The 27,027-nt window shown below is 36.6% G+C and overlaps 2 protein-coding genes across 2 annotated transcripts in view; one reads left to right on the top strand and one right to left on the bottom strand.

Annotated features, from left to right (window-relative positions):
• Positions 1–545: 545 nt before the first annotated feature.
• Positions 546–6,685, bottom strand: SMIM4 (small integral membrane protein 4). Its single transcript, XM_032212127.1, has 3 exons — positions 6,323–6,685; positions 5,171–5,356; positions 546–3,911 (listed from the first exon to the last, which is right to left on the bottom strand). Exons 2-3 carry the CDS (start codon positions 5,319–5,321, stop codon positions 3,853–3,855), a joined length of 210 nt encoding a protein of 69 aa, XP_032068018.1. The 5' UTR covers positions 5,322–5,356; positions 6,323–6,685; the 3' UTR covers positions 546–3,852.
• Positions 6,686–7,890: 1,205 nt separating this feature from the next.
• The window catches only part of NT5DC2 (5'-nucleotidase domain containing 2), a 29,836-nt gene continuing 10,699 nt past the window's right edge, over positions 7,891–27,027 (top strand). The window contains exons 1-8 of the mRNA XM_032209353.1: positions 7,891–8,542; positions 14,003–14,187; positions 15,104–15,178; positions 16,669–16,724; positions 18,683–18,776; positions 24,537–24,665; positions 25,076–25,136; positions 26,153–26,255. Coding sequence (XP_032065244.1) covers positions 8,185–8,542; positions 14,003–14,187; positions 15,104–15,178; positions 16,669–16,724; positions 18,683–18,776; positions 24,537–24,665; positions 25,076–25,136; positions 26,153–26,255 — 1,061 coding nt within the window. The 5' untranslated portion in view covers positions 7,891–8,184. The remainder of the gene's footprint in view (positions 8,543–14,002; positions 14,188–15,103; positions 15,179–16,668; positions 16,725–18,682; positions 18,777–24,536; positions 24,666–25,075; positions 25,137–26,152; positions 26,256–27,027) is intronic.

Raw genomic sequence — 27,027 nt, 5'->3', positions numbered from 1 at the left:
AGGCACGTGGTTCTCTTGCCTCTTCGTGTAGAGGGCATTTTTTTAGAGGCTTTTTTAAACAGATAAGCAGAGTCATCCATTGGGCTCTCTGGCAGCAGCTAACCCAGCCTGACCTTAGCAGGTCTTGCCTTTTTCCTTTTATATTTTTACATTTTCATGATGGCAGGCAAGAACAGAGTTGAAATCCTCTGTGATTGTGTAACAGCTGGAAAAGGTATGTGGGATGGAGGGGGAGGAATTCAAAATTAATGTAATTTATAAGTAATTGTAAGTAATTTGTGTTTGTGTGTATGTGCATGTGTTTGTTTCTTCACTCAGCGGGAAGGGGGTAGGAGAGGCAGGGACGGCAGCCCACCAGCTTTCTTTCTCTGTCAGAGCAGCCCGCCAGCAGAGGCTGGTCTTTTACCTGCCTCTGCTGGCAGGCTGGCACTTTCTTTCTTTTGCGGTTTTTTCTTGAAAGCGGCTTTTGGCCACCACGCCGGTATGTCCGACATAAGAGGCAGGACACCGCTATGTCCAACATAGAGATGGGATGCCTCTATATTGGACATACCGGTGGGGCGGCCAAATGCCACTTTCTTTCTTTTTGCCTCACCAGCCATAAACCTCACCGCACATCACTGATTGCAGTTGCCCGCATTTGATAAATTAGCAGAAGTCTTGCAATATAGCTATGATCTTATGTTATAGATTTAAATTAATTTCTGCTCAGTATTTTTAGATTTAAAACACAGCAATGCTTTTCCTTTGATCATAGATAATGGGTTTATCAATCTAGCAGACAACCATACATTACATTTTTACATTTTCTTCTTTGAAATTAAGTAAAGAGGTGCATAATAATAAAAACATGTTTAAAACTCTGCTTTACAAAAGAAAATTCAAAACCAATAAAAGGACAGCTTTCTGAAATAAAGATGGTTCTTTATAATAAAGGACTGTCACTGTATGTATATATGATGACACTTAGGTGTGATTAGTATCAACTTTCTATGTTTAATTTCAAACTAGGAGTTTTTAATAGCTGAAGAGAACAATTTGTCCATCAAAAATAAACTAAAGTTAAGTTGTTTGCTTCCAACTCTTTATGACCTGATGGATATAGTTTCTGCAGGATTATCTGTTATTGCTTTTGTTAAATTCTAGTAAACTCATGCTTGTTAGTTATCTAGAGAGTTGTTTTCTATTAGACTTTTACCACTGCTTTCATTTTTTTAATCACCAGGTTCTTTTCCTATAATTCTTTGCCTTTGCATTAAGCACCTAAAACACTGAAGTGTTAGCTTCATTATTAATACCGATCTTTATTCTCAACTATTTTCTCCAAGATTACAGTTCAAACTATTTTTTTAACCAGCCTTTGTGATGAGACAATTTCCACCTAAGAAAAACTATAACTTTTACAATAAATACATTTTATTTATATTATTTATATAATCAACCATCTAACTTAACTGACTTGGCTAAGATGAAAAAAACCAAATTCTCATGTCAGTGTGATACCTGTATTTCAAACTTTCTGTCCAGGTTTTCAGGTTTTTCTAAAGTTGCAGGTACCTATTTCTTACTATAGTCGCTGTCCCTGTGAATTTTTAACCCTTGGAAATGAAGTCTACTGTTACTGTTGCATTTGTTTACATTAGATGGGCATTGTGTGATGACATCTCAGTGGATTATTTTTTTAAAGAAACAGATAGGTTTTTGCACTCTTGTCTCATTTATCGAGAAAATCCTTACGGTTTCTTCAGCTATCCAAGCAATGCCAGTTTATCTGAGGTTTTTCGTGTTTCTCCCAGGAATTTCAATTTCAAATTATATTTATTTTAATCCAACACTTCTCCTGACATTCTGAACACAAACTAAAATAAATGCAGTATGGAGGCATAGTAAAGAGCCTTGGCATATTCCTTTCCACTACTTGAACTATTTTTTACTTCTTCCATATTTCATTCTAACTCTTGCATTTAGTTTGTCATGAAAATTCTTCAATGGCAAATGAGAGGGTCTGGTACACCTGTCTTTTCATGAGCTCTTTTCAATTTCTTATGGCCCATCTATGAATTTTTTTTTCTATTATCTATTTGATGTTAACATTGTGACCTCAAATTTCTATTTTCTGAATTCAGCTTTGTATATTTTGAAGCCATGTATCATTGATGGATTGCAGAATTTTTGGCATTTTCTAGTATGTAAAATTATTGAGAGATCTAAAAGGCCAGGTTGAAGGCATATCATGCTGGAAAAAAATGAAGTTCCATAGAGTTGACTCCAACTTGATAGTAGTTAATAAATCATTTTATGTTAAGTGCAATTGGCAATTTGAGCGTTTGTTCGTAAGGTCTTTGGATATTACAATATAAAAAGCTAGTTCTTGTCCCCTGGTTACTACTCTTCTGTATCTGCAAGCACCCCTGCAATTGCATCAACATAAATGTTTTTAACCAGTCCTCCTGCAACTCTGCTAACTTCTGCAGCTTTGGTTTTGATATTCCCTAGGACCAAATTCACTTTCCAGAATGTTCCGCCTACTTCCCATATTATTCATTTTGTCTGATGACAAAACATAGAAACCTGTCATACAATTTAAGGCCACTGATCAGTCTGATTATATAAATGGAAAAGCAGATCTTTAAAGTTTCTGCTATCTGATAGAATTTGGGTCTTTTTCCATTCAGCAAGCTATAGTATAATTTTTATTAATAGAAACAATGTTACAGGGAAAGCAGCATGGAAAATTTGTTACCCTGAATTACAGGACACTGCTGATTCTTCCTTGTATATTTTTCTCTAGAGTGTGGCAAGCTACTCTAACTATAGGGAATTATAAATTGTTCTGCTATTTACCATGTCAAGTTCCTTTTCATACATACTAAGTTCATATATGGTAAGTCATGATTTGCTTGGCCATAGTTCAGGTAATAGAATTTTAAGCCATATTAAGGCTTTGAGAAATACACATCCTGATGAGACCTACATTATCTAGTGATCTATATTATCACAAATATCTTCTGTGTGACAACTCCACATATGTATCTTATAAACAACCAGAACTTGTCAATTGAAGCATGAATCTATATTGTATACCTATTATCATAATGATCACTGTGTGTGTGTGAGAGAGAATGAGAATTCTCATATATAACATTCTTGTTATAATCTTCTCCCCTAAAACTAGGACTTGGATTATGAGAGTGAACTATTGCAAACATTGGGATCAAATCCCTTTTTGCCTTTCCTTTTTGCACATACTCAAATCAGCCCAGTAACAAAGTAAAATAATTCCTTTTAGTTTAAAAGGCAATAAATAAACATAATTGTGTATATGTACAAAAAATGATAAATCAATAATGAAATGTGTCACAAAGCAACAATTTCTAAAATAGAGCAACATTTTCTAAAATGCAACAGGTAACCAGTCTTACTGTTATTTAATATATGAGTAGGTCCGAGTTATAGTCATGCTGGCCGCATGGCCACAGAAATGTCTTAGCTCAATGCTGGCTCCTTTGGTTAAGAAATGGAGATGAGTCCCACCCACTAGAGTTGGAAACAACTAGATGGGGAAAACTTTTATCTTAAGGGTCTGAGTACTTACAGCAGCAGAGTTCACCACTGAAAGTCCTGAAGGATCATGATGGAGACAGATACACTTGGGGATAATTTATTAAATCAATACCAACTTTATGGCACTTGTTCACCAAAATGATTATTTTTTTATTTGAAACAAGACAGATTAACAAAAATACATTTCACTGAACAAAATGCAGCTGGTATTCATATTTTAAGCAAACTTTGAAACAGTTTCATTTATTAGTTTTGAATCAATTATGTACAGATGATTCAATGTGGAATTCACTTTTCTTCCAATTTCTGGTAATGTTTCTCACCTTCTTTTCTACGGTAAACATCATCTGCAAAACATTTGTGATCATTTCTATGAACTCTTTGGAAATACTTCATTTAACATTACATAATTAACTTGCAATGTTTCAAACTTAAAATGATCCGTAATTCATACAAGATCAAAAGTATAACAAGGAAATTGCCATAGGCAACCTTATTCTATCATGAATTCCACGGTGTAGTGGAACAACATTGTCATTCTGACATATTTTTTAACGAATATCCCCTTCTCTTATTAAAGTAAAGTGGGATAGATTAATTTCAGACTTAAAAAACTTAAAATTAGGACTAATTTTGTCCATTTCTAAAAAATGCAAGCTTTTATAAATTTGTTTTCTGGTTTGTAGAATGGTCAGATGATACTCAGTCTGAAGCTAACACCTCTAACTGCAGCCATTTTAGTAGTTTTTCATCTGTCTCCAAAATACAATTGGAAGATTACCTGAATATTTTATCAACACTTAAGCTAAAAGTAAAACCATGTTTCTCCAGTGTAGTTTTCTTAGGAACAGTGTGCCTGCCAATAGGTTTTAAGATGAGACTAAAAGTTTACTTTGAAATTTTAAGTTAATTCCATTCTACTAATCTTATTAGAGCACTTGAGGCCTTTAATGCCAAGCAAACTAACAGAATAATAAAGTGGGAAGTGACCTTGGAAGTCTTCTAGTCTAAACCTCTGCTTAGGCAGGAAACAGTATACCTTTTTGAACAAACTTCAGATAAATGGTTTGTCCAATCTCTTCTTTAAAAGAGTGTTTGAGCACCTACAAGGTAAGTCGTTCCACTGATTTATTTTTCTAACTATCAAGAAATCTCTCCTTAGTTCTAGGTTGTTATCTCTCAATTAGTTTTCATCCATTGATTCTTCTGCCTACAGGTGCTTTGGAGAATGGGTTGATTCCCACCTCTTTGTGGCAGTCCCTTAGATATTGAGACTGATATCATGTCCTTCTGTTGTTTAAACTAGACATAACCAAATCCAGCAACTGTTTTTAATATGTTTTAGTCTCCAGTCCCCCATCTTTGTTGCTCTTCTCTATACATTTACCCATTGAAAGGTTACCTTAACAACCTTTTAAAATAAAAGCTGAATAACAAACAAATTTGAATTTTTCAGTGTAATTATTAGAAAAGATATAGACATTAATATAGCATAATTAAGTCATGCATGTTTATATATATATATATATATATATATATATATATATATATATATATATATATATATATATATATATATATATATATAGTGTTTAATTATACTTACAAAAGGTCTGATTGCCGACTGGAACATTAATCATGAACCATTCCATAGCACCACCAAGAATGAAGTAGAAAGGAAGAAATCTGTATATGCCAAATCGTTTCTTTCCAGGTACTTTATTCATTAGATAAGTTATCATACTACTGACAGACATTTTAAGAATTTAACACTCGTCGTAAGAAAGTGATTCTGAAACACATTGAACAAAATGTTTTATGTATTAGGCTCTCAAAAATATGGTTAACCAAATGTATAAAAATATGAAAAGGAATAAAATTCAGTTTTATCTTTACATATTTCATATCTGATTAAACCTGGATTCATAAAGATACAAAACTAAAAAATGTAGCATTACTACCTATAATATTACTATTAATTTAATTTATTCCAAAACACAGATAGTAATAGCACTAAAACTTAAAAACTGCTTTACAGTACTCTAAGTTGCTTACATTGACAATTTATGAATTCTATCATTTTCACCTCCACTACTAAAATCTTTCCTGGGCATTCTTGGGAAATTGAGAATATGGGGTCCTCCTTTGGTGCTCTGAACTTTCTTGCAGGTATTTCATTACCCAACTTAGCAACATCATCCTATCAGTATGTGATGGATAAAATATAAAGACTTTTGACTTAAGATCATCCTATCTTGTTCAATGCCACCTAGAACTCTTGTAATGTTTGTTTTCAGTAAGCATTGATTTCAGCATACTGTAATATACAATCTGAAATGCAAAGAACTCTCAATATCAGCTAATCTTGCAAACATGCTAAATACCCAGTTTGCATTAGCAATCGACCTCTAGATAAACCAGGATTGCAGGACCAAGTTATCTATTAATAGCATTGATATGGCACTCATACATGTTTTGCTTCCTTACGTTAATCTTTCACATGTTGCAGATAGAGTTTTTTAAGTTAAAACGACGCCATTCAGTTACCAATACCAAGGAAGCACCCAAAGTCAGTTAATGTCTAGTTTTACGTAAAAGGTTCTTCATCAGAGAATGCATTCCCAGAGTCTGAAAACCTTGCAAATTTGGTCTAGTGGTTAAGGCACGAGGCTAGAAAGCAAGAAACCATGAGTTCAAATCCCCCCTTAGCCATAGTTGGGTGACCTTGGGCCAGTCACTCACTCTCAGCCCAACTCACCTCACAGGGTTGTTGTTGTGAGAAAAATAGGAGAAAGATGTGTTGTATACGTTCGCCGACTTGAGTTATTTGTAAAAATAATAAAGGGGATATAAATAAATTGATTACTCTAATCAAGGACCCGTGCTCATACAGCACACGCTTTGCAAGGCAATGCTGCTTTCCACTCCCACCACTCTGTGGGATACAATCAATTAAAGAGGATGGTCGCGATTCTAGCGCAGACCAACACTCACACTCCCAGCCGTCACCTTTAGAACTGAATAAGGGGGGGGGGAAAGTACGCGCAGGACCAGAGAGCAGAACGGCAAGAGCAGCCGCCTTCCCACCTGACCTGCTACATATCAGCGTCTTCCGACAGAGACTAGATGCGATTGGTTACGTGTTGTGCGTAGGGGGCGTGGCCCGCCCGTCTTTGAACGGAATGAGCGGAAGGGGTTTCCGCGTGCTGTGGGCTGCTACGCCAGCTGCGATTCTCAAACATTGGGCGCTAATGGTGTTCCTAAAGCCCCAGGAAAGGAGGAGGCCCTGTAACTTGCTGCTCAGTTCAGTTGCAAAAAGCTTCTGACGACCGCCCCCTATCGGAGCAGAAGTAATCCAGCAATCTTATTGTCCGCCAACATGTTTTGTAAAATATTGGGCAACTCAATTCTATGTGAGATCAACTCAGCGAAGTAAATTTCGCCTTGCTTTAAATCAGGTGTCTGTAAGATGACAGGAGCAGGCAGTCTGAATTGGCACGATTTTTAAATAACAATTTGAAAAATTAAGAGAATAGAGCTTTTTGCACGTATTCCTTTCATTCCTCCAGTTGTCTTTTTCACCGAGCATTCTTATAAACGAAAGCAGATCCTCTTTTTTTTTCTTCCAAAAAAAGGTTTGTCTGGAAAACTTACTTTAAAATTAAAACGGGAATTTTAATTACCGTTATAATTGAAATTTTGGGCTTTGGACAACCTAGAACTACGCCGCTTTTGGTCTGACCTGAGCATAGTACCCAAAATTATCTGCTACAACGTCCTACCTGTCAACGACTACTTCAGCTTCAACAATACTAGTGCACACAATAGATACAAACTCAAGGTAAACTACTCCAAACTTGATTGCAGAAAATACGACTTCAGCAACAGAGTGGTCAATGCCTGGAATGCACTACCTGACTCTGTGGTTTCTTCCCCTAATCCCCAAAACTTTAACCTTAAGCTGTCTACAGTTGACCTCACTCCTTTCCTAAGAGATCCGTAAAGGGGGCGTGCATAAGCGCACCAGAATGCCTACGGTCCCTGCCCTACTGTCCCCATTTATTTGTATCCATTTCCTGGGTTCTTATTCATGTTTATTCTTATTCCTGTTACCTTGTAAATAAATAAATAAATAAGTAAGTAAGTAAGTAAATAAGTAAGTAAATAAACAAATATATTTTCAAAGGATTCGGAATCACGGTTTCCGAAAGGAAAACACGCCCGTCCTTAAACATTTTAAATACCCTCGAGCCAGGAGGACGAAAAGGCTCTTGGGAGTCGTAGTTCTTGTCTGCGTCCTCCCCAAAAAATCCTTACAAGAGGTGGTTGGGGGAGTGGACAACATAAAACGTTGAACAAACTACAAATCCCAAGTGGTCCCGAAGCGGCGGCATCGGCACTTGTGCTCAGAAGAGCCACCTCCTCCTCCTTGGCAAATCTTGGGCTGGAGCCCTGCAGCCTTCTCTCATTGACTGCTTGCTTTCAGGCGGCTCAGATGGCTGAAGGAGCCAGTTGTTGTCCAGCCTGGCGGACGATGCAGTTGAGGAAGGCGTGTTGGAGGCTCTGAGATGACGGCCTTGTGAACGCATCTCAAGGAAGAGGCTCTCCTCCCGTGGGGCCATGGCGGCGGCTGGACTCAAGGCTGCGAGCAGCGGCATATGGAAGAGCGTCGGCATCCTTCAACTGGTGGTTCCTGTTTCCAGCCACAGCAGTTGCTGCTGCTACTATACAGGCTCCGATGCTGGATCGGGACGGGCGGGATGCAGGCACCAGTGGACCCATCAGCCACAGCCTGAGGAGCATTGTCTCCCATCGCCGGGCTCCTTTTCGATCGGCGGCAAAGCTAAGAGGACCGCCGACGCCGGTCCTGCTGTGGCAGCTGCTTTCTTAGGCGGCCACCAGCCCAGCTCCATCGAAGGGATCGACACGAAGTCCTATCTCTGGGCCAAATACCACGAGATGAAAAAGCTGGTTTACGGTAAGGAGAGAAGGGAGTGGGAAAATGTGCGGGTCTGATGTATTTTGTTGAAGACAACTAAATGCTGATGGATTAAAATGCCTCGATGTACCTCTGGGAACTATTCAAACTCTCCTCCCGTTTGATCCCCAAAAGAAAGGTGAATGTATATCAAGCTGCATTACTTGCACAGCTTCAATTGTATAATTGGGTGGCTGCATGATTCTGTGGTGGTCCTAAAGTGAAATGTTCAGTGTTTTATCTAAGGTTAGTACACTTAGTGAGGAAATAACCACATTACACACCTGTTACCTGTGCATTGCAATGTGCATCGTTAATAGCATCTGCTGCTCCCAAACTAATGAATGCTAACGTATTCTCTTCTATTGGTAACTTTTGCTAATTGTTAAGGGTAACTAAGAATGCCAAATTATAAAAGATGCTGCCAATTGGATTCTTCATATTTTCTCCAAAAACAAGTTTGGATATGCTAATGACATACACAGATATACTGATGATTAAGTTAAATGACTTTGAAATGGGAAACATTTTTAATCAACTCTTCCAATGTAATGTACACATTGCTTATCAGCTTACTAAAATTAGTAAGGTTGTGATCCCTTACATGTTTTGCTTCTGTTTTTTTGTTAAAATTTAACTTTCTAAACTCCATGGACTTTTGTGTGTATATATCTGTTTTAAAATCTCTGTGGTCCATACTTTGTGAATTCTAGGTTGAGGGTTTGAATTTGGCTATTCAATTGCTTCTACATTTCAGTTGAGCTGAGTAATGAATATGCCAGCACCAGTTGTTGGAAACATTTAACACACATTTTCAACCATCTTAATTGGTTCCACAACTGGTTTCTGGATGTACAATAATGCAATAATACAACTTACAATAATACAACTTACAATAATACAATAGCAGAGTTGGAAGGGACCTTGGAGGTCTTCTAGTCCAACCCCTTGCCTAGGCAGGAAACCCTATACCGTTTCAGACAACATCTTAAAGATTTCCAGTGTTGGGGCATTCACAACTTCTGGAGGCAAGCTGTTCCACTGATTAATTGTTCTAACTGTCAGGAAATTTCTCCTCAGTTCTAAGTTGCTCCTCTCCTTGATTAGTTTCCACCCATTGCTTCTTGTTCTACCCTCAGGTGCCTTGGAGAATAGTTTGACTCCCTCTTCTTTGTGGCAACTCCTGAGATATTGGAACACTGCTATCATGTCTCCCCTAGTCCTTCTTTCTATTAAACTAGACATACCCAGTTCCTGCAACCATTCTTCATATGTTTTAGTCTCCAGTCCCCTAATCATCTTTGTTGCTCTTCTCTGCACTCTTTCTAGAGTCTCCACCTCTTTTCTACATCGTGGTGACCAAAACTGAATGCAGTATTCCAAGTGTGACCTTACCAAGGCATTATAAAGTTGTATTAACACTTCACGTGATCTTGATTCTATCCCTCTGTTTATGCAGCCTAGAACTGTGTTGGCTTTTTTGGCAGCTGCTGCACACTGCTGGCTCATATTTAAATGGTTGTCCACTAGGACTCCAAGATCCCTCTCACAGTTACTACTATTGAGCAAGGTACCACCTACACTGTACCTGTGCATTTAATTTTTCTTGCCTAAATGTAGAATCTTACTCTTTTCATGTAGTTCAAACTAATGTACTAGAATTGTACTTTCAAGGTTGAAAGTGATTTGAACTTGCTAAGTTATAAGGCTTTCTCTCAGAAGAACTAGTTGTGTGTTTATATCTCTAGAAAAGGTTGTGTGTCAAGCTCCTTTTCAAGCTAAAGCAGGTTATCATAAATTGTTGGTGGCAGAGCTAGCCTTGTGAAACACTTTTATTCCTCTGTTGGCTGACTTGCATCTTTCCAAGTCTGAACAAAAGAAATGTTGCCGCTAAATCAAAGGATCACTATCAACAATCTCAAAAGGCTCCTTGGCTTTAAAAAATGGTCAAGAATTGTTTAAAAACTATAACAGATTTTGGATGAACTACTATTATTTTTCTCTCTAATGATACTAGGTCTTTTTTATAATAAAAATACATTGCAATTCTAATATTTTTCAAATCTTTGCCAGAATTCATTTGAAGGATTCCATCAATATGAAATGGAATTTAGTAGGTGACTTGAATATTTTTGTATGTTTGTTCCTGAAATGTAAACAAGGTAAGTTACTGGCAAGATTTTAAGTGGACAGTAGAATCAAATCGAGGCAAGATCTCAGCATGAAGGAAATATTTCCAATAAAAGTATTATATGTATTTGTTACATAATTTGGTAGAATAAAAACAATTACTGTTTGATATTTTAATGAAGCATCTATACCACTACTAGCATAGATAACCAAAGGCAAAGAAGTTACTTCATTGATACCATTGCTAGATGGCTGTAAGGAGGAAGGGAGAAAATGATTTTATTCTGTTTGTTCTCCCCCTGCTCCCCAATATTAACAGTAGGAAGTAATTATGCAATGTCTATTCCAGATCTGCTTTGTCCTTCCTCTCCTAATACATATTTACAAGATACTTGTAATTTAACTGTAACATAATATGTAGCAATAGGTTGGAAGTTTTCATTACCTAATACAGTTTTCCATTTGTGCTCTATTGATAGAAATGTTTTTTGAGGATGAGTAATTCTACTTCGTGGAATTTGTTTTTCATGAAACCACTTCATTGGACCACTTCAACTCTGAAGCAGTGTTACTTTTTAAAAAGTATATCTTCCTAATAAAGCCTTAGTATTCTGGGAAGCATTGTATAGTACTGAAAAAATTGTCATGCTGTGAAGTGTATTTTTTTCATTCATCAATGTAGCTTGAAGCTAATTGCATTCACAGTATTTTTCTTTCCACCCTTGAAAAATCAAGTTGTTCAGTAATAATGGGATTTTGAGGTTATATAATAATTGTAGACAGAAACTAATAGCGTTCTTCGGTGCAATGAAATTTGCAATATAAATACCATCTTCACAATTCTGACCCCTTTGCTAAGATGCAATACTTCTCATCCTCCTATTATATAGGTACTTGTAATGAATGTATAAAACTTTTAGAAAGCATTTACAAAGTAAGAATGGATGGATAATATTTTTACTGCACAGTAAACAACTATTATATATATAATGAAGCACAGTGGTCCAAAGTCTTTTTGCTCAGTGGTCCACAGTCCTCTTTTCTGATGAGAGCAACTTTTGCCAAAAGCACAAAGAACTAGTTTAATGACTGTGGGATTACTGTGCTTGATTGGCCTCTCCATTCTTCCTCCATATTCTGGGTCCTTGGTTTCCAAATGAGACGCAAAAGTTGCTCTCATCAGAAAAGAGGACTTTTGACCACTGTGCTTCATTAAGACCAGGGTCAACGCAGCCGTCTACCAGGAGATTTTGGAGCACTTCATGCTTCCTTCTGCAGATGAGATTTATGCGGATGCTGACTTCATTTTTCAGCTGCCGACACTGCCAAAAGCACCAAAACCTGGTTCAATGACTGTTGGATTACTGTGCTTGATTGGCCAGCAAACTCGCCTGACCTGAACCCCATAGAGAATCTATGGGGCATTGCCAAGAGAAAGATGAGAGACATGAGACTAAACAATGCAGAAGAGCCGAAGGCCACTATTGAAGCATCCTGGTCTTCCATAACACCTCAGCAATGCCACAGGCTGATAGCTTTCATGCCATGCCGCATTGAGGCAGTAATTGCTGCAAAAGGGGCCCAAACCAAGTACTGAGTACATATGCATGCTTATACTTTTCAGAGGTCCGATATTGTTCTATGTCCAGTCCTTGTTTTATTGATTGCATGTAATATTCTAATTTTCTGAAATTGTGGATTTGGGGTTTTCATGAGCTATACACCATAATCATTACATTTATGACAAATCACAGCTTGAACTATCTTGCTTTGCTTGTAATGAGTCTTATCTCATATATTGGTTTCACCTTTTAAATTGTACTACTGAAATAAATGAACGATATTCTAATTTTTCAAGTTTCACCTGTATATATGTGACCTTGAGCCAGTCCCCTCTCAGCCCTAAGAAGGAGGCAATGGAAACCACTTCTAGAAAGTCATGCCAATAAAACTGCAAGAATTTGAACAAGCAGTCACCAGAAGTCAACACTGGAAATTGGGGAGGGAAGGAGAGATAGAGAGAGAGATTTTTTCTTTCATAGTGAACTAATAACCCAGTTGCAAAACTCTTGACCTCCACAGTGCAGAAGTGCAAATATAACAGTTACATAATTCCAGATAAAACCTGTAACAAGGAAAACATTTCCCATTTACTATAAAGCAATTCTAGAGTCCTATATATCAGTATTCAAGTAGCAACAGTGAAGAATTCAGTTTACCTGATATTCCTATTCTCTCAAATAGGAAAGGCTAGGCTGCGTCTACATCATAACACCCATAACCTTAATTTAGCTTTACAGGGTTAATCTCTATATGTGTAAAAACCTGCAAGTTAACAATGCAAACATAAGGTTCTAATTTATATAAACAATTTATATAGCTGCCCATCTCAAAACAGTGACTGGTAATTAGAATCTATATATAGCTACAGGGCAGTGGTGGGTTCTAGCAGCCACACAGTACAACAAAAATTGCTCTGCGCATGTGCAGAAGCAAAAAACAAGATGGAGCTGCCTATGGTGCTGCCAGAAGAACTGGTTCAGGGAGTGGCAGGCCTGGGTCACTGCCGGTTCCAGTGATCCAGGCCGCTAAGCAACTACCAGTTCAGCCGAACTGGTCCAAACCAGTAGGAACCCAACACTGCTACAGGGGCACAAATATAGTTAACTTACTGAACATGCAGTTAGTGATCATAGAATCATAAGGCTGGAAGGGACTTCAGCACTCTTCTAAACCAAATCCCTGCTCAAGACAGGAGTCTTATATCATCCCAGTCAAGTGATTGTCCAGTCTATTTTTGAAAATCTTCAGTGATGCAGCACCCACAATCCCAGGAGTCAAGCTATTCCATTGATTTTTTGCTTTTGCTGTCTGAATTTTTTTCCTTACTTCCAGGTTGTATCTCTCTTTGACAACCTTCCACCCATTATTTCTTGTTCTACCTTCTGGTACCCTAGAGAATAAGGATTAGATTAACTGGAAATCAGAAGTTTTAATGTGGGTGATGAATAAAACAGGCAATAATTTTAAATGATAATGTCTATAAAGACTATTTCCAGCATCAAAAATACCCAGACATGACTTTTTTTCTCCGTGCTGAATCTGCTTTCATAATTTTGGGAAAAAACAAACATTGTGAAAGGGCAAATACAGTTGGCTGAATCAGACAGCCAAATGTCAATGCTCTTGAATACCCAGTTATAATGGAAAAAAGAGGAATATTTAACCCCATCCTATTCCCATCCCCCACTTTTTTAAACATGAATAGTATTCCTATTCTGTGCAATTTTGGCTCAAATAAGTGCTTGTATTTTTATTGTCTTTTTCCAGATCTGCTTCCACCAGGAGTTTGCAATCTTCTTAACCCTGCAGCTATCTATGCAAATAATGAGATTAGCTTGGGAGATGTTGAGATCTATGGCTTTGATTATGATTATACGTTGGCACAATATTCAAACTTACTACATTCAATGATATTCAACGCTGCCAGAGATATCCTAATTGAACAGTATAAGGTAAGTTTGCAATTATCATCATCATTTCTTGTGTGATGCTTGATCTGTTATATATTGGGGCAGTATGGGGTGGAAGTGGTGAAAAATGGACCTACCGGGCCCATGGAAGTCAGAAAATGGACTGTTTCCATCTTCCAGAGGGCCTCCAGGGGGTGGGGGAGGTCGTTTTTCTGTTATCCAGGCTCCTAGAAAACCTCTGGATCCTGGGTAAAAGAATGAACCTACCGGAAGTCAGAAAATGGGCCGTTTCCAGCTTCCAGAGGGCCTCGGGGGGGGGGGGCAGGGTAGGCTATTTTTGCCCTCCCCAGACTCCAAAAAATCTGTGCACACATGTGCGGGGCAGCAGGAGGGTGTCAGTAGTGCATATGCAGGGGGCATGGTGTGGGGTGGCATTAAATTATGGGAGTAGGTATGCGAGCACATTCAATAGCGCATGTGTGCGCGTGCTTTTGGCACCCAAGGCGAAAAAGGTTTGCCATCACTGGTATATGCCATTTCAATCAGTTCCAATTATGAATGGCTTAAATACCCTATTTTCATACATAAGATAATGATGTACAATATGTCTGACAAAGAATATGACAGATACATGTTTGTGTCAAAGATAAATAAAATCACCCCTCAGAGGAAAGCTCACATTTGTACTCTTAAGGCATGTTAAAAAAATACCAGGTTTCTCCATCTCCGCTATACTTTTTCTCACTTCTCCTTCTGCAGTTGTCCAATGAGTTTTATGGCTGATTATAATCCTGTTCTAAAATTATATATTCTATGTATCCATTGCCATACAACTATAATCTATGTATCCACTTTAGCAGTTGTCAAGATTTCTACCAGTTTTTAAATAAGAAAAATATAACATGTATCCCCCGTTTGGAAGACTATTACTCATTCTTTCTAATAAAATATTTTGTAGTACCCAGAGGGACTCAGGAAATATGAGTACATTCCCGGTTTTGCCATCAGAGGGCTTCATTATGACGTGCACAAGGTGAGTTATGAAGTGAATTTGTTTTCAATTAGTCTTTCACAGTATTTAATAACATCATTTGAGTCAATATGGAAACTGGAAACATTGACGTATCTGGTTAGTTTGTGAAGTTACAGCTTTATTCTTGGAGAAATGAATTAATAATGGTGTATGTATGCATATGGGTTTACATATTACATATATACACAGGGAAACAGTCATCCTTGTATTATAACAATAATGTCGGACCAGAATTTCCATCCCAATCAGAGGTAACCGCAACATTATAATTGTGAATCAGTTACCAAGAACCCAAAGCCTAATTTGTGATTACAAGGATCACTGCAATGGCCACAGCTTTATAGGTCAGTCATAAGTTTCCTTTGTTCAGTGCCAGTACATAATTGAACAAATTATCGTAATCCTTGGGCTACCTATAAAGGACTTCTTTCTCCATAGTTCCATAGTATAACAATCTAAAAATCAGTTAATGCTATGCAATAAAGTCTGCGGTGGAATATTCTTGCTTAAGAGTTTCTAAATTTTGCAACTACATTGGCATGTGGGTTTTTTTTTTTCAAAAAGAAAGAGGAACTTGATTCTAATAAGGTCCAAAGTTGCTTGAAAAATATGGGAAGGATGTTAGGAAAACTTTTTTTTCAACATTTTGCAGGCACAATTGCAATGATCTCTGTAAACAAAGTTAGGGTACTTTATATCATCTTATTTTGTCCTTCTGCCAGCATTATTTTTGGCTGCAGTAGGGAATAATTACAGCACTAACACATCTTTAATCTTTGCTGGCTGTGCAGCATTTAAAAAAAAAACATTTTCCTGAAAGTTAGAAGCAGGATAGGATGTGGTGAGCTAAAAATTTAAGCACTGCTCTGGGAAGAAGTCACAACAGTTGATGCTCTCATCTGGCAACTCTTCAAATGATAAGCAGAGATCAGATAAAATAGTAGGAGTTCAGTATAACACCTGTGAGAATCCCAATTTGTCTTACTGCAGAAATAAAACTGATCCCTGAAATTATGCAAGGTTGCATATTGATGGGTTAGAAAGTGCCCTTCTCTACAAAAATAGTAAGTGTGGTGCTTCTGTCTGAAAAAAAATCATTCTGTCCCTTTCTTTCTTCAGTGGAAGTAGAAGTAGTGTGTGACACACTGCACAGACATAAACAAAACAAAACATAAAATCCCAAGGGGTTCCAACATCATATACTCTACACCAGTGTTTCTCAACCTTAGCAAATTGAAGATGTCTGGACTTCAACTCCCAGAATTCCCCAGCCAGCGAATGCTGGCTGGGGAATTCTGGGAGTTGAGGTCCGGACATCTTCAAGTTGCCAAGGTTGAGAAACACTGTTCTACACCATATTTGTATCTGCCAATGTAGCTTTAAATTTGTTGCCTCGTGAAGAATAGTTTTCATTGTTCTTCTTGTAACATTAAATTCTTCAAGGTAAAAGTATGAAATATTTACCCAATAAATGTCTACCTTTCTTTTAGAGTCTTCTGATGAAGATTGATGCTTTCCACTATGTTCAATTGGGCACTGCCTATCAGTGAGTTTAGCAAAATTATATGCATTTTCTGGAGCTGTTGACCTTCAAAGAAGCAGCTGTTCTTTATGCAACATTTAACATAGAAATCAGAAGCAAATATGGGTCACGGGGTGATGACACAGGACTTTTTACTCACTCCAGAGAAATGTTTTGAGTTGCTGAAGACTGAGTGTCCTGGGAAGTCTTTCTGAAATCAGCTGCAGAGGAAACTGTACTGTGCCAAATTAAAGAATCGATGACTACAATTTTGGGCATATCGGAACAAATTTAGCTACAAATATGAGGAGATTAATTGCTATCATATAACAATTCAGTTTGCATAGGAAATAAAACATTGTGTTTGTTATGATTCTTTGAGTCAAACATGACTCCTGATGATGACAAGTATAAGCTGTGCAGTTTTCTTGGCAACCTTTTTCAGAAGTAATTTGCTAGTACCTTGTTTAAGATTCAGTTTGATTTGCTAGTCTAAGGCTGAGACAGAGAGAGACTGGCCTGGAGTTATCCAGCAGCTTCCATGCTTAAGGAAGGGGTACAGCCTAGGTCTCCCTGCTCCTATTCCAATGCCTTTACTTAAACCACTGCAGCAGCTGGGCTGTCTTAAAAAAATCAAGGGTTCTATCAAAAATATAAACCATTGAGCTTCAAAGTGAATGTTACCTTGCTTTTATAATGTTGCCGCGGAATGCATAATAATTTGAAAAAATAAATCTGCTTATAGCATTGCAATCCATGTTAGCTTTTACTTTGGAAATGCTATGAATAGCAGATGATTGACAAGGTCTAGATCGGTCTTTCTTAAAATGTGGTCCTAGGACCCCTGGCTGTATGCCATCACACTCCAAGAGATCCGCGAAATCAAAATTATTTTCCAGCCTATATTAAAAATTAATACAATATTGAAATCCCTGCAAACAATAATGAGAAGAAGCGGTATGGCAGAAGCGATATGACAGCATATGAGCTCATTTTATTTATTTACTTATTAGACTTATATACCGCTTCATAGGGCTTTCAGCCCTCTCTAAGCGGTTTACAAATTTTTTAGCAAATTGAGTCAGCAACTTGCCCCCAACAATCCGGGTCCTCATTTCACCCACCTCGGAAGGATGGAAGGCTGAGTCGACCTTGAGCCGGTGAGATTTGAACTGCTGAACTGCAGATCACAGTCAGCTAAAGTGGCCTGCAGTACTGCACCCTAACCACTGCGCCACCTCGGCTCTTTAATTTTTAATACTTTAAATATTGATTATATAAAAAAAAACCTCTTGGGATCCACCATGACGTTTTAAAAATGGGAAAAGAAAAAAGTTTAAGAAATACTAATTAGGCTAACTTTGAACAAAGGAGAAATAAAAATCCATGATTTAAGGAAGCAATATTTGCTAATGCAGCTGCATTTGAGTAATACTCTTCTGCTTCTTCAACTAAATGGTGCTCTATTAATCTGCTTTTCTGCTTTGGTTAAAAATTAACTCAGTGGAGAAAAATCAAATCCTCTCTTCTCTTACAGCCCTATGTAGTTCTTTGTATATTTTCCCTATAGGCAACTTTTCTTATCATGGAATATTTAAATTCCTGGCTCTCTTATATTGTCTGTTTCCTTGTCTTCAGAAACTTGAGTTCAATTAACATTAATAATATTAGGAAGTCACTTCACGTAATGAATTTTAAACAAGATGTTTGCCACTAGTCTTCATTAATACCTGGATAAGAGCCAAATTATGTCAATCCACTTCTCTTCAGATTTAGTGCCCATAAAGATAATTTGTTGTCTGAGTCAAACTCAGCATCCTGGGATTTCGTGAGCATGCAGGTTTTCTTGGCAATGCCTTTTTGAGATGCTTTTGTGTGGCATAATACAAATCTCTTAAAAAGCAACCCCCCCTAAAGATTTTATAATAATATGAGTTTAGTTTTAATATTTTCTTGACTGAATTATTGCAATTGGTTTTTAGGGGGCTAAACCCAGTACCTGATGAAGAAGTTATTGAAATGTATGGTGGAACCCAGCATATCCCATTATACCAGATGAGTGATTTTTATGGCAAGGTAAAGTAAATCCACTTTACTGAGAATTTATTAGATTTAAATGAATTAAATGCTGAAAATTTAATCAGATCATCTTACCAGATCTTAAATTCAATAGGATTTTTTTTCATGATATCTTCCTAGTATTGGGAAAAGCAGTACCAACAGTAGTAGTTACAAATACATTTAACTGATTTTTTTTAAAAAAAAATCCACCAAGTTAATGTATTGATCTGTTGATTTCTTTCTAGAGTAAACAATGGTTCTTAGTTACCCACAGTTTGTACAAAGGTACATCAATAATGGTCATGTATTGACTACAGTGAGTATTTTCTATTTTGTAACACAAACCTCAGTAAAGTGGGGGGGGGGGATTTCTTAAATAATCCAGGCTCACCAAAGATAATTGTTGCTTCACTGTAAATATGAAAAATCTGACCTAAAAGATCATGTTTTTGTGTTTTGTTAATCCCTTTGAACATGATCATGATTATCCAATACCCAAATAAATGTTCTGCTGCCATTGTGGCTTTCAAGCATTTCATCTAGGATTAATTTTTTGTATTGTTTCTTCCATTGAAGATTTATAAAAGCAGAGAAGCCAGCTGTGCTACTATGCACAGCTTCACGTACATCATTTTTTTCAGTTTTATTCTTTAGGTTCATGAGTGATGGCATTATTCAATAATGGGGAAAAAGTAATAATAACAGTTTTATTTATCTGCCTTGTTCTACTGTGGGTTGAAAAAGTAGAATTTATTGTCAATGGCAAAGTAATGTGGTTATCTCCTCTACATGGGATATCTTTTTTTCCCTTTTTATATAATATCAGTTTTAATTTAACATAATACAAGAAGTTTTTTTACAAATTTTTTTACAACATATACATCCAAAATAATTCAGTTAACTCTTTCACTGGCTCCTTGTTTTTTGTGTTTTGTTCAAATGTGTAACATTGGACTAATGGGTTACTTTTTAATTTCTTGCTGTTTAATAAAATAACATATACTCTTGTTGTCCTTGGACTATCTTTAGGCATATGTGATCATTTGGTCTATGAACCTGAACTTGGAAATCACCCAATATCATCAGAATTTCTCTGTATTTTAACTGGATCCACCCTTTATAAATAGCATTCTGAGTTGCCAAGTTTGGGGTTGCATTGTGTATGCGATATTCTGTATACACAAAGAGATACAGTTTAAAGAGCCACAGCTTTTATTGTTTAATTCAAGAAAAGTGCTTCTGAACAGAAAGCCTATGATATATTGTACAGCCTCCCTCCCCACCCCTTCCTCCTTCCTGGAAAAAAAGGAGACTAGATAAAATACAGATAATCCTCAACATAATCACAATTGAGCCAAAATTTCTGTTAAAAGTAAGACAATTGTTAAGTGAATTTTACCTCATTTTTAATCAATCAATCAGAATAGATCTGAAAGGGTCCTTGAAGGTCTTCTAGTCCCACCCTCTGCACAAGCAGGAGATCCTATACCATTTCAGACAGGTGGCTGTCCATTCTTTTCTTAAAAATCTCCAGTGATGAAGCACCTACAACTTCTGAAGGCAAGAGGTTTCACTGGTTAATTGTTCTCACTGTTAGCAACTTTCTCCTTAATTCCAGGTTGCTTCTGTCCTTGATTAGTTTCCATCCATTATTTCTTGTCTTGTCTTCTGGTGCTTTGGAAAATAAGTTGATCCCCTCTTCTTTGTGGCAGCCCCTCAAATACTGGAATACTGCTATCATGTCAAACCTAGTCCTTCTTTTTTCTGGACTGGCCATACCCAATTCCTGCAACTGTTCTTCATATGTTATTGTCTCCAGGTTCTTAATTATCTTAGTTGCTCTTCTTTGCAATTTTTCCAAAGTCTCAACATCTTTTTTTAAAAAGTGATTAAAACTGGACGCAGTATTCCACATGTGGTCTTATTAAAGATTTATAAAGCGATACTAATACTTCATGTGATTTTGTTTCTATGACTCTATTTGTACAACCAAGGATTGTATTAGCTTTTTCGGCTGCTGCCACACACTGCTGGCTAACCCTAACCCTATCCCTAACCCTCAAAATTTCTGTTTTTGAGCCAGATTACACCTAATCTGCACTTGTACCTCTGGTTTTTTTCCTGCATAAGTGTAAAACCTTGCTTTTATCCACATTAAATTTCATGTTGTTAGATAGGACACAGTGTTCAAGCCCATCAAGATCTTTTTGGATACTGAGCTTGTCTTCTGGGGTGTTGGCTATTATGGTCCACTTATTGTCATCTGCAAATTTGATGAGTTCCCCTTTCTATTCCCTCGTCTAAGTCATTTATTGGGGGATACAGCACATAAGACAGAACCTTGTGGTACCCCGCTGTTTACTTCCCTCCATATAGATGTAATACCATTAAAGACTCCTCTTTGAGTACAGTTTGTCAGCCAGCTACAAATCCATCTGGTGGTGATGCTGTCTATCTCACATTTTTCTAGTTTACCAAGTATTTCATGGCCATTCTAGCCATAGTTGTTAAGTGAATCACTGCAGTTAAGTTAGTAACACAGTTCTTAAATGAATCTCACTTCTCCATTTGTTTATCAGAAGGTTGCAAAAGCGATCACATAATCCCAAGACACTGCAGCCATCATAAATATATGCCAGTTGCCAAGCATCTAAATTTTGATCACATCACCATAGGATGCTGCAATGGTCATAAGTGTGAAAAAAGGTCATAAGTCACTTTTTCAGTGGTGTTGTAATTCAAACAGTCACTAAATGAATAGCTGTATGGTGAGGACTATGTATAATAGAAACAATATGGAAATGTTCAAATGCAAGACAATAATCTGAAGTGTTCATGTAAAACACCATGAAAGAGGCAAGGTGATTACATGACAAAAGCTTTGTTAAAAAGTATTTTTAATATTTGCTTGCTCAAATATTTTATCATTACAGAATGTTAAATTGTGGGTTATAAAGTATATAAATCATAGGATGGTATGATGTTTTGTATGGATGTACTTTGTAAAAAGAATAATGGGTGGGAGCTGGAAGGTAACATTTTGTTGGTTAATTTATTTTTACATGAAGCCCACAGCTTTCTTATCTCCCTGTTTTCTTTTGGCCAAAGATAAATTCAGGGATTTACAGACAATCATAATAAGTCAAGCCAGGTTTGATAGCTATCAGCAATATGGATATATGGTTGTCAATGTAACTAACATTTGGCTGTCATTACAAGTGGGAAAAACCAGAATTTTATTTATTTATTAAATTTATATGCTGCCATCTCACTGTTAAATGACTCTGGTGGCTTACAACATCACAAAAACAATAGTTAGAAACATTAAAGCATTTAATATTAAATGCTTCATTAATTCATATTTATTCAATTATTAAATGAATTAAATGAATCAGGTAGACATCGGCCACATAAATGAAAGGTAAAGAGCAATCATTGCACAAAGCTCAGGAACAAAGTTACAAACATTTCAAAACACAGCAAACCAAGTGACTGGTGATTGTAAAAATGTGCATATACCTCCTCCCCCACAAAGCAATAGCAATAGCAGTTAGACTTATGTACCACTTCATAGGGCTTTCAGCCCTCTCTAAGCGGTTTACAGAGTCAGCATATCGCCCTCACAGTCTGGGTCCTCATTTTACCCACCTCGGAAGGATAGAAGGCTGAGTCAACCTTGAGCCGGTGAAATTTGAACCACTGAACTGCAGATAACAGTCAGCTGAAGTGGCTGCAGTACTGCACGTGACCCACTGCACCACCTTGGCTCTTCAAAGCTCATCTAACTAAGCAAATCACTGTATTAGTAATTTGTGCATTTATGCAAATTCAATATGAGCGATCCTGCAGAATGGATTGGTGAGGCAGAAAAGGTTTTGGACTGGGGGAAGGAAGCAACCCAGTAAACAGTCATAAAACAAGAAACTGACATTTTTGAAAATGCCAAGTTTATTCTGAGTTCAGAACGCTTGCAATTACTGTCTCAAGATTAAAACTATAGGAATGTGACTGGCTGACTGGTATGTTTATTTTCTCAATTAGCAGCGCCTTTTGGCTTAGGGAAAAAAATATAACAGTGATGGCATTAATTCTTTTGTCTTGTTAATGTGCTGACCCAATGTGGGAATGAAGTAGAGAGCTAGAGTTTCCCAAAGCAAGCATGTTGGTTATATTAGCAGCTTAGCCTGAGAAACATAAAGCAGGATATCTGTTAAGCCTGGGAAAGGCAGGAAAAAGAAGCCTGGGATTTAAATCACAGAGGACATAAGAAGGAATTTGCTCTCAGTTGACAGAACAATCATTTAGTTTCATCCTACTATGTACCCAAAAAAATTATCTAGTTGCTTTGTGGCATTTGTCTAGTAGTTTCGCTCACCCAGCTAAACAGTGACTCAGGATTTATTTGAATAGACTCTGGAAAATTCAGAGAATTCTGGATTCTTATATCATTTCTAACTAACTAGTTGCTGTTTCAAATGCTTTATATTCTAATTTAGATTTTACCATTTAGATTTTAAAATGCTTTATATTTTAATGTTTAAAAATATTTTTTAAACTCCATTGGTCATTATTTCTGTTGGTTACTAGCTGATAGAAGTCAGAAGGAACAAATTACCTCACCTGTTCTTGTAAGGTGAAAAATAAAGTGCAAGGTATTTTTTTTTCCAAATTCTCATTTGTTCTCAGGCCAGAGCTCAACATGTTTTAAGTTTTGTTCCACTGAAACATGGAAAAGTTGAGCTATTTTTTGTTCCATTGGAAAATAGCCAGCAGGAAAGGTTGGTGGAATATTTTGAAGGTGCTGATTTTTTTCTGCATTCCAATCCAAATGTGTTTTTCATTTCTTGGGCAATGCTAGTTCTAAGATCATTTAAAATTATTTTCAATAATCAAAAGTATAAGTCCTGGGAAGATGCTTTTTTGTATTATAATTATTTTAAGCTTTCAACTCTAAGTAAGAAGGCTGGGAACTAACATTGTAGGCATTTAAAGATTTTTTACAATTTAGTAAAGAGTTTTCTGGATATGTATAATATTATACTGTTTCATAGTTATTGGCTAATTTACTTCAGAAAGGGTTATAATATATTAGACATGCATACTATGGTATTAAAATTATTTGTTGTGAGAACAGATGCAAAAAGCAGTACAAATAATCTAATAACCAAAAATTTTATGGATCCAAAATTAGCTTTGGAGTTTGGAGTTTAATGACAGGGAACATAGTTTAATCTTCTAAACCTTTAATGAATGAGCTTTCTGGGCAATTAATTCATGGAACTTAATATAGTTTCTTTTTTAAGCTATTCATGTATGCAGTTTGACTATTTATAATTATTCCCCAATATAAAAAGATGAAATAACAGTTTAAAGCAAACAGAAATCACATATTCTTTAAATCAGGCCTGAGTTTTGCTGAAAGAAAAAATAGTTTTGAAAGTATCTTATGTTTCTAATAGAAAAACGTGTGTCAAGTTTCCAGTATTGTATATTCAAAAATACCTCATTCTTCGGTTATCTAATTTTATGAGGATTTCATAAGCATAGCTTATTTAAATTCTTATTTATGAATGGAATGCTGCTGGGGCTGATTCTGAACAAACAACAAAGCAAAGAATATCTTTTGCTCTGCTGTAAAAAAAACCAATGTGGTATTTATACATTAATTTTACAAGGGAGAACAGTTATCTTTAACAACATCAAGTTTTGTTGTCTACCCCACAATTCAACATCTGGTTTTTTTAAATAGTAATAATATTTTGTTTTTCTAAGTAGGGTCCATCGATTAAACAATTTATGGACATTTTCTCTCTTCCTGAAATGACCCTACTTTCATCAGTGACTGACTATTTCATGACTCGTAATATTGAGTATGACCAAGTTCATCTTTTCAAGGACATAAGTGTAAGTATAATTCTTCTAGAACATAAAAGATGAAAAAATAATAATGAATTAATATTGTTTGTTCGAATTCATGTCAGAAACATCAAGGTGCTTTCTGTGTTGAAAGGATTAGCTGGTGACCTCACTGTTCCTGGAGGATGCCCAGTTGGGTACCCCTTTCATGTCCCCATTAATGTGTCCACTTAAGTGGTATCTATCTATCTACTTGTGCTTGCAAGTACTGGGTGAATGATGAAACCTAACCCCATCACAAGTGGGACTCGGGCCTCAAACACAGACTTGCTGATCATGAACCCAGCATTTTAATCACATGAGCCTAATAAATATTGTTTGGACTGGTCTTTTTGGTAGCTTTGTAACAACACACAACACCAAGGAAACCAACACCTAATTTCTCTTTCCAATTTTAGGATGCCATTAAAGATGTCCATGTGAAAGGAATGATGTACAAATGGATTGAAAAGGACATGGGTCAGTGAAGGCCTATCTTTTAATTGTGAATATTAATGAGTACCATACATAATGGTTTTAGATCAGGGTAGTGAAATTTTAGGTATATTATCTTGCGGCTAATCAATACAGATCTGTATTCCACCAAGAGGTAGAATCAAAACAACAAACCTCTTCTTTTCTTCACCTTGTGTATACTTATTAGCATTTGTATCCATGCTCACAAAGATGTTTCTACGTAATTATTTGATTTGTTAATGTCTTTACAGAAAGAGTTAGGTAAGTGAGAGAAAGAAGCAATTTCTTTTCTCCCTCACAGAATTACTGTACATTGCAATCTATGTATAAAACGTTTTCATCCAATAACTACGTTATGAGCCATAGTGGTGCAGTGGTTAAATTGCAGTACTGCAGACTACCTCTGCTGCCTGCTGGCTGCCTGCAATTTGGAAATTCAAATCTCACCAGGCTCAAGGTTGACTCAGCCTTCCCTCCTTCCGAGGTGGGTAAAATGAGGACCCAAGTAGTTGGGAGCAATATGCTGATTATGTAAAACACTTAGAGGGCTGTAAAGCACTGTAAAGCAGTATATAATTCTAAGTGCTATTGCTATGTGAGTAATGTTTTTAACCATAATTGGTGTAGACATTGAAGATTAGAAAGGCCCTGCACCCAATGGATCCCTTCCTGTGGTTCAGAACAGATGTGAGCAATCAAATCTAGTTCAAGAGATGGATTGCCTCATCCCACATGCAATATTTTAGCATCTGAGATGTCAATTCCTGAAATTTCATTCTTACGCTGCCCACAATTATTTTACATCATCTAATTGTCACTTTCTGCTTGGCAAAAGAAATGTGAGTTAAGAGCAGAGATTGGGGGGTGGGGGTTGAGGGCCTTCCTTCTTTGGAGATCTCCCATACTTTCTGTAGATGAATTATTTCATTATCACCAGGTGAAATGCAACTAAATTGTATCTTTCACCATTGTAATATACAAATGTTTATACTATGCTTAGCTTCACCTGTTTCTTGCAGAGAAATATATTCTTCATGGAGATGAAACATACGCTGTCTTAAATAGGCTGGTTAACAACAATAAAAAACTCTTTCTCATCACAAACAGTCCTTTTAGTTTTGTGTAAGTATTAACTTGCATGCATTCATCTTGATAAAATTCTCAGTCATGTGCAGACATTAAGAGAGAAATATGAGGACTGAAAATATTCAATAAAAATAGCTTATCTTAATAGCATCATACGGTTTGGTGACCTGTTAATATTTTTACACATTCTCATACAAGCCTGACTCAAAATTTAATTCTCACAATTGTAAAGATGTACGGTACTTTAAAAAATGATAAAGTTGAATCCTTTACTTCCCAAAGATTCAACATTGTAGCATACTAAGGCCATACTGTGCTATAATGTTAGGTCTCTATGTGTTTTTCATATCTCAGTTAGCCTTCCCTCTCTTTAATTAAAGTTTCATATTAAAAAAAAACTGGAAAGAGCTATTATTTTGTCTATAATATTATTGTTATGTCCCTAATATTCTGGAATACCCAATATCCTACTTCTCATAAGATGATATCGCCTCACATTCTTAGAGGTTTTGGAACAGTTGTAAAAAAATGAGAAATATAAAACAATGTTGTTCTTAGTAAATGTTATGGGAGTGTTTAGAGACATAAAAACCATTCTTTATTTTATCTGATGGTAGGACAACAACTCCAAACATGCATCAAATCAAAGGCTGTATTTGTTCAGTGCCTGCATTCCTTAGTTGTCTATAATCCTACAAATTGCTTTAAGTAATCCCTATGAGAGTCTCAGTGTTGTTGATGGCCATTATATACAGCGGGGCTGATAGCAAATTCTGGCTGCATAGGTCAAATCCACTAGTGGTAACTC

The sequence above is a fragment of the Thamnophis elegans genome, chromosome 2 (assembly GCF_009769535.1).
Source record: "Thamnophis elegans isolate rThaEle1 chromosome 2, rThaEle1.pri, whole genome shotgun sequence".
Taxonomy (NCBI): Eukaryota; Metazoa; Chordata; class Lepidosauria; order Squamata; family Colubridae; genus Thamnophis; species Thamnophis elegans.
Note: the sequence above shows the minus strand (reverse complement) of the source record. Positions and strands in the feature narration are given on the sequence as shown.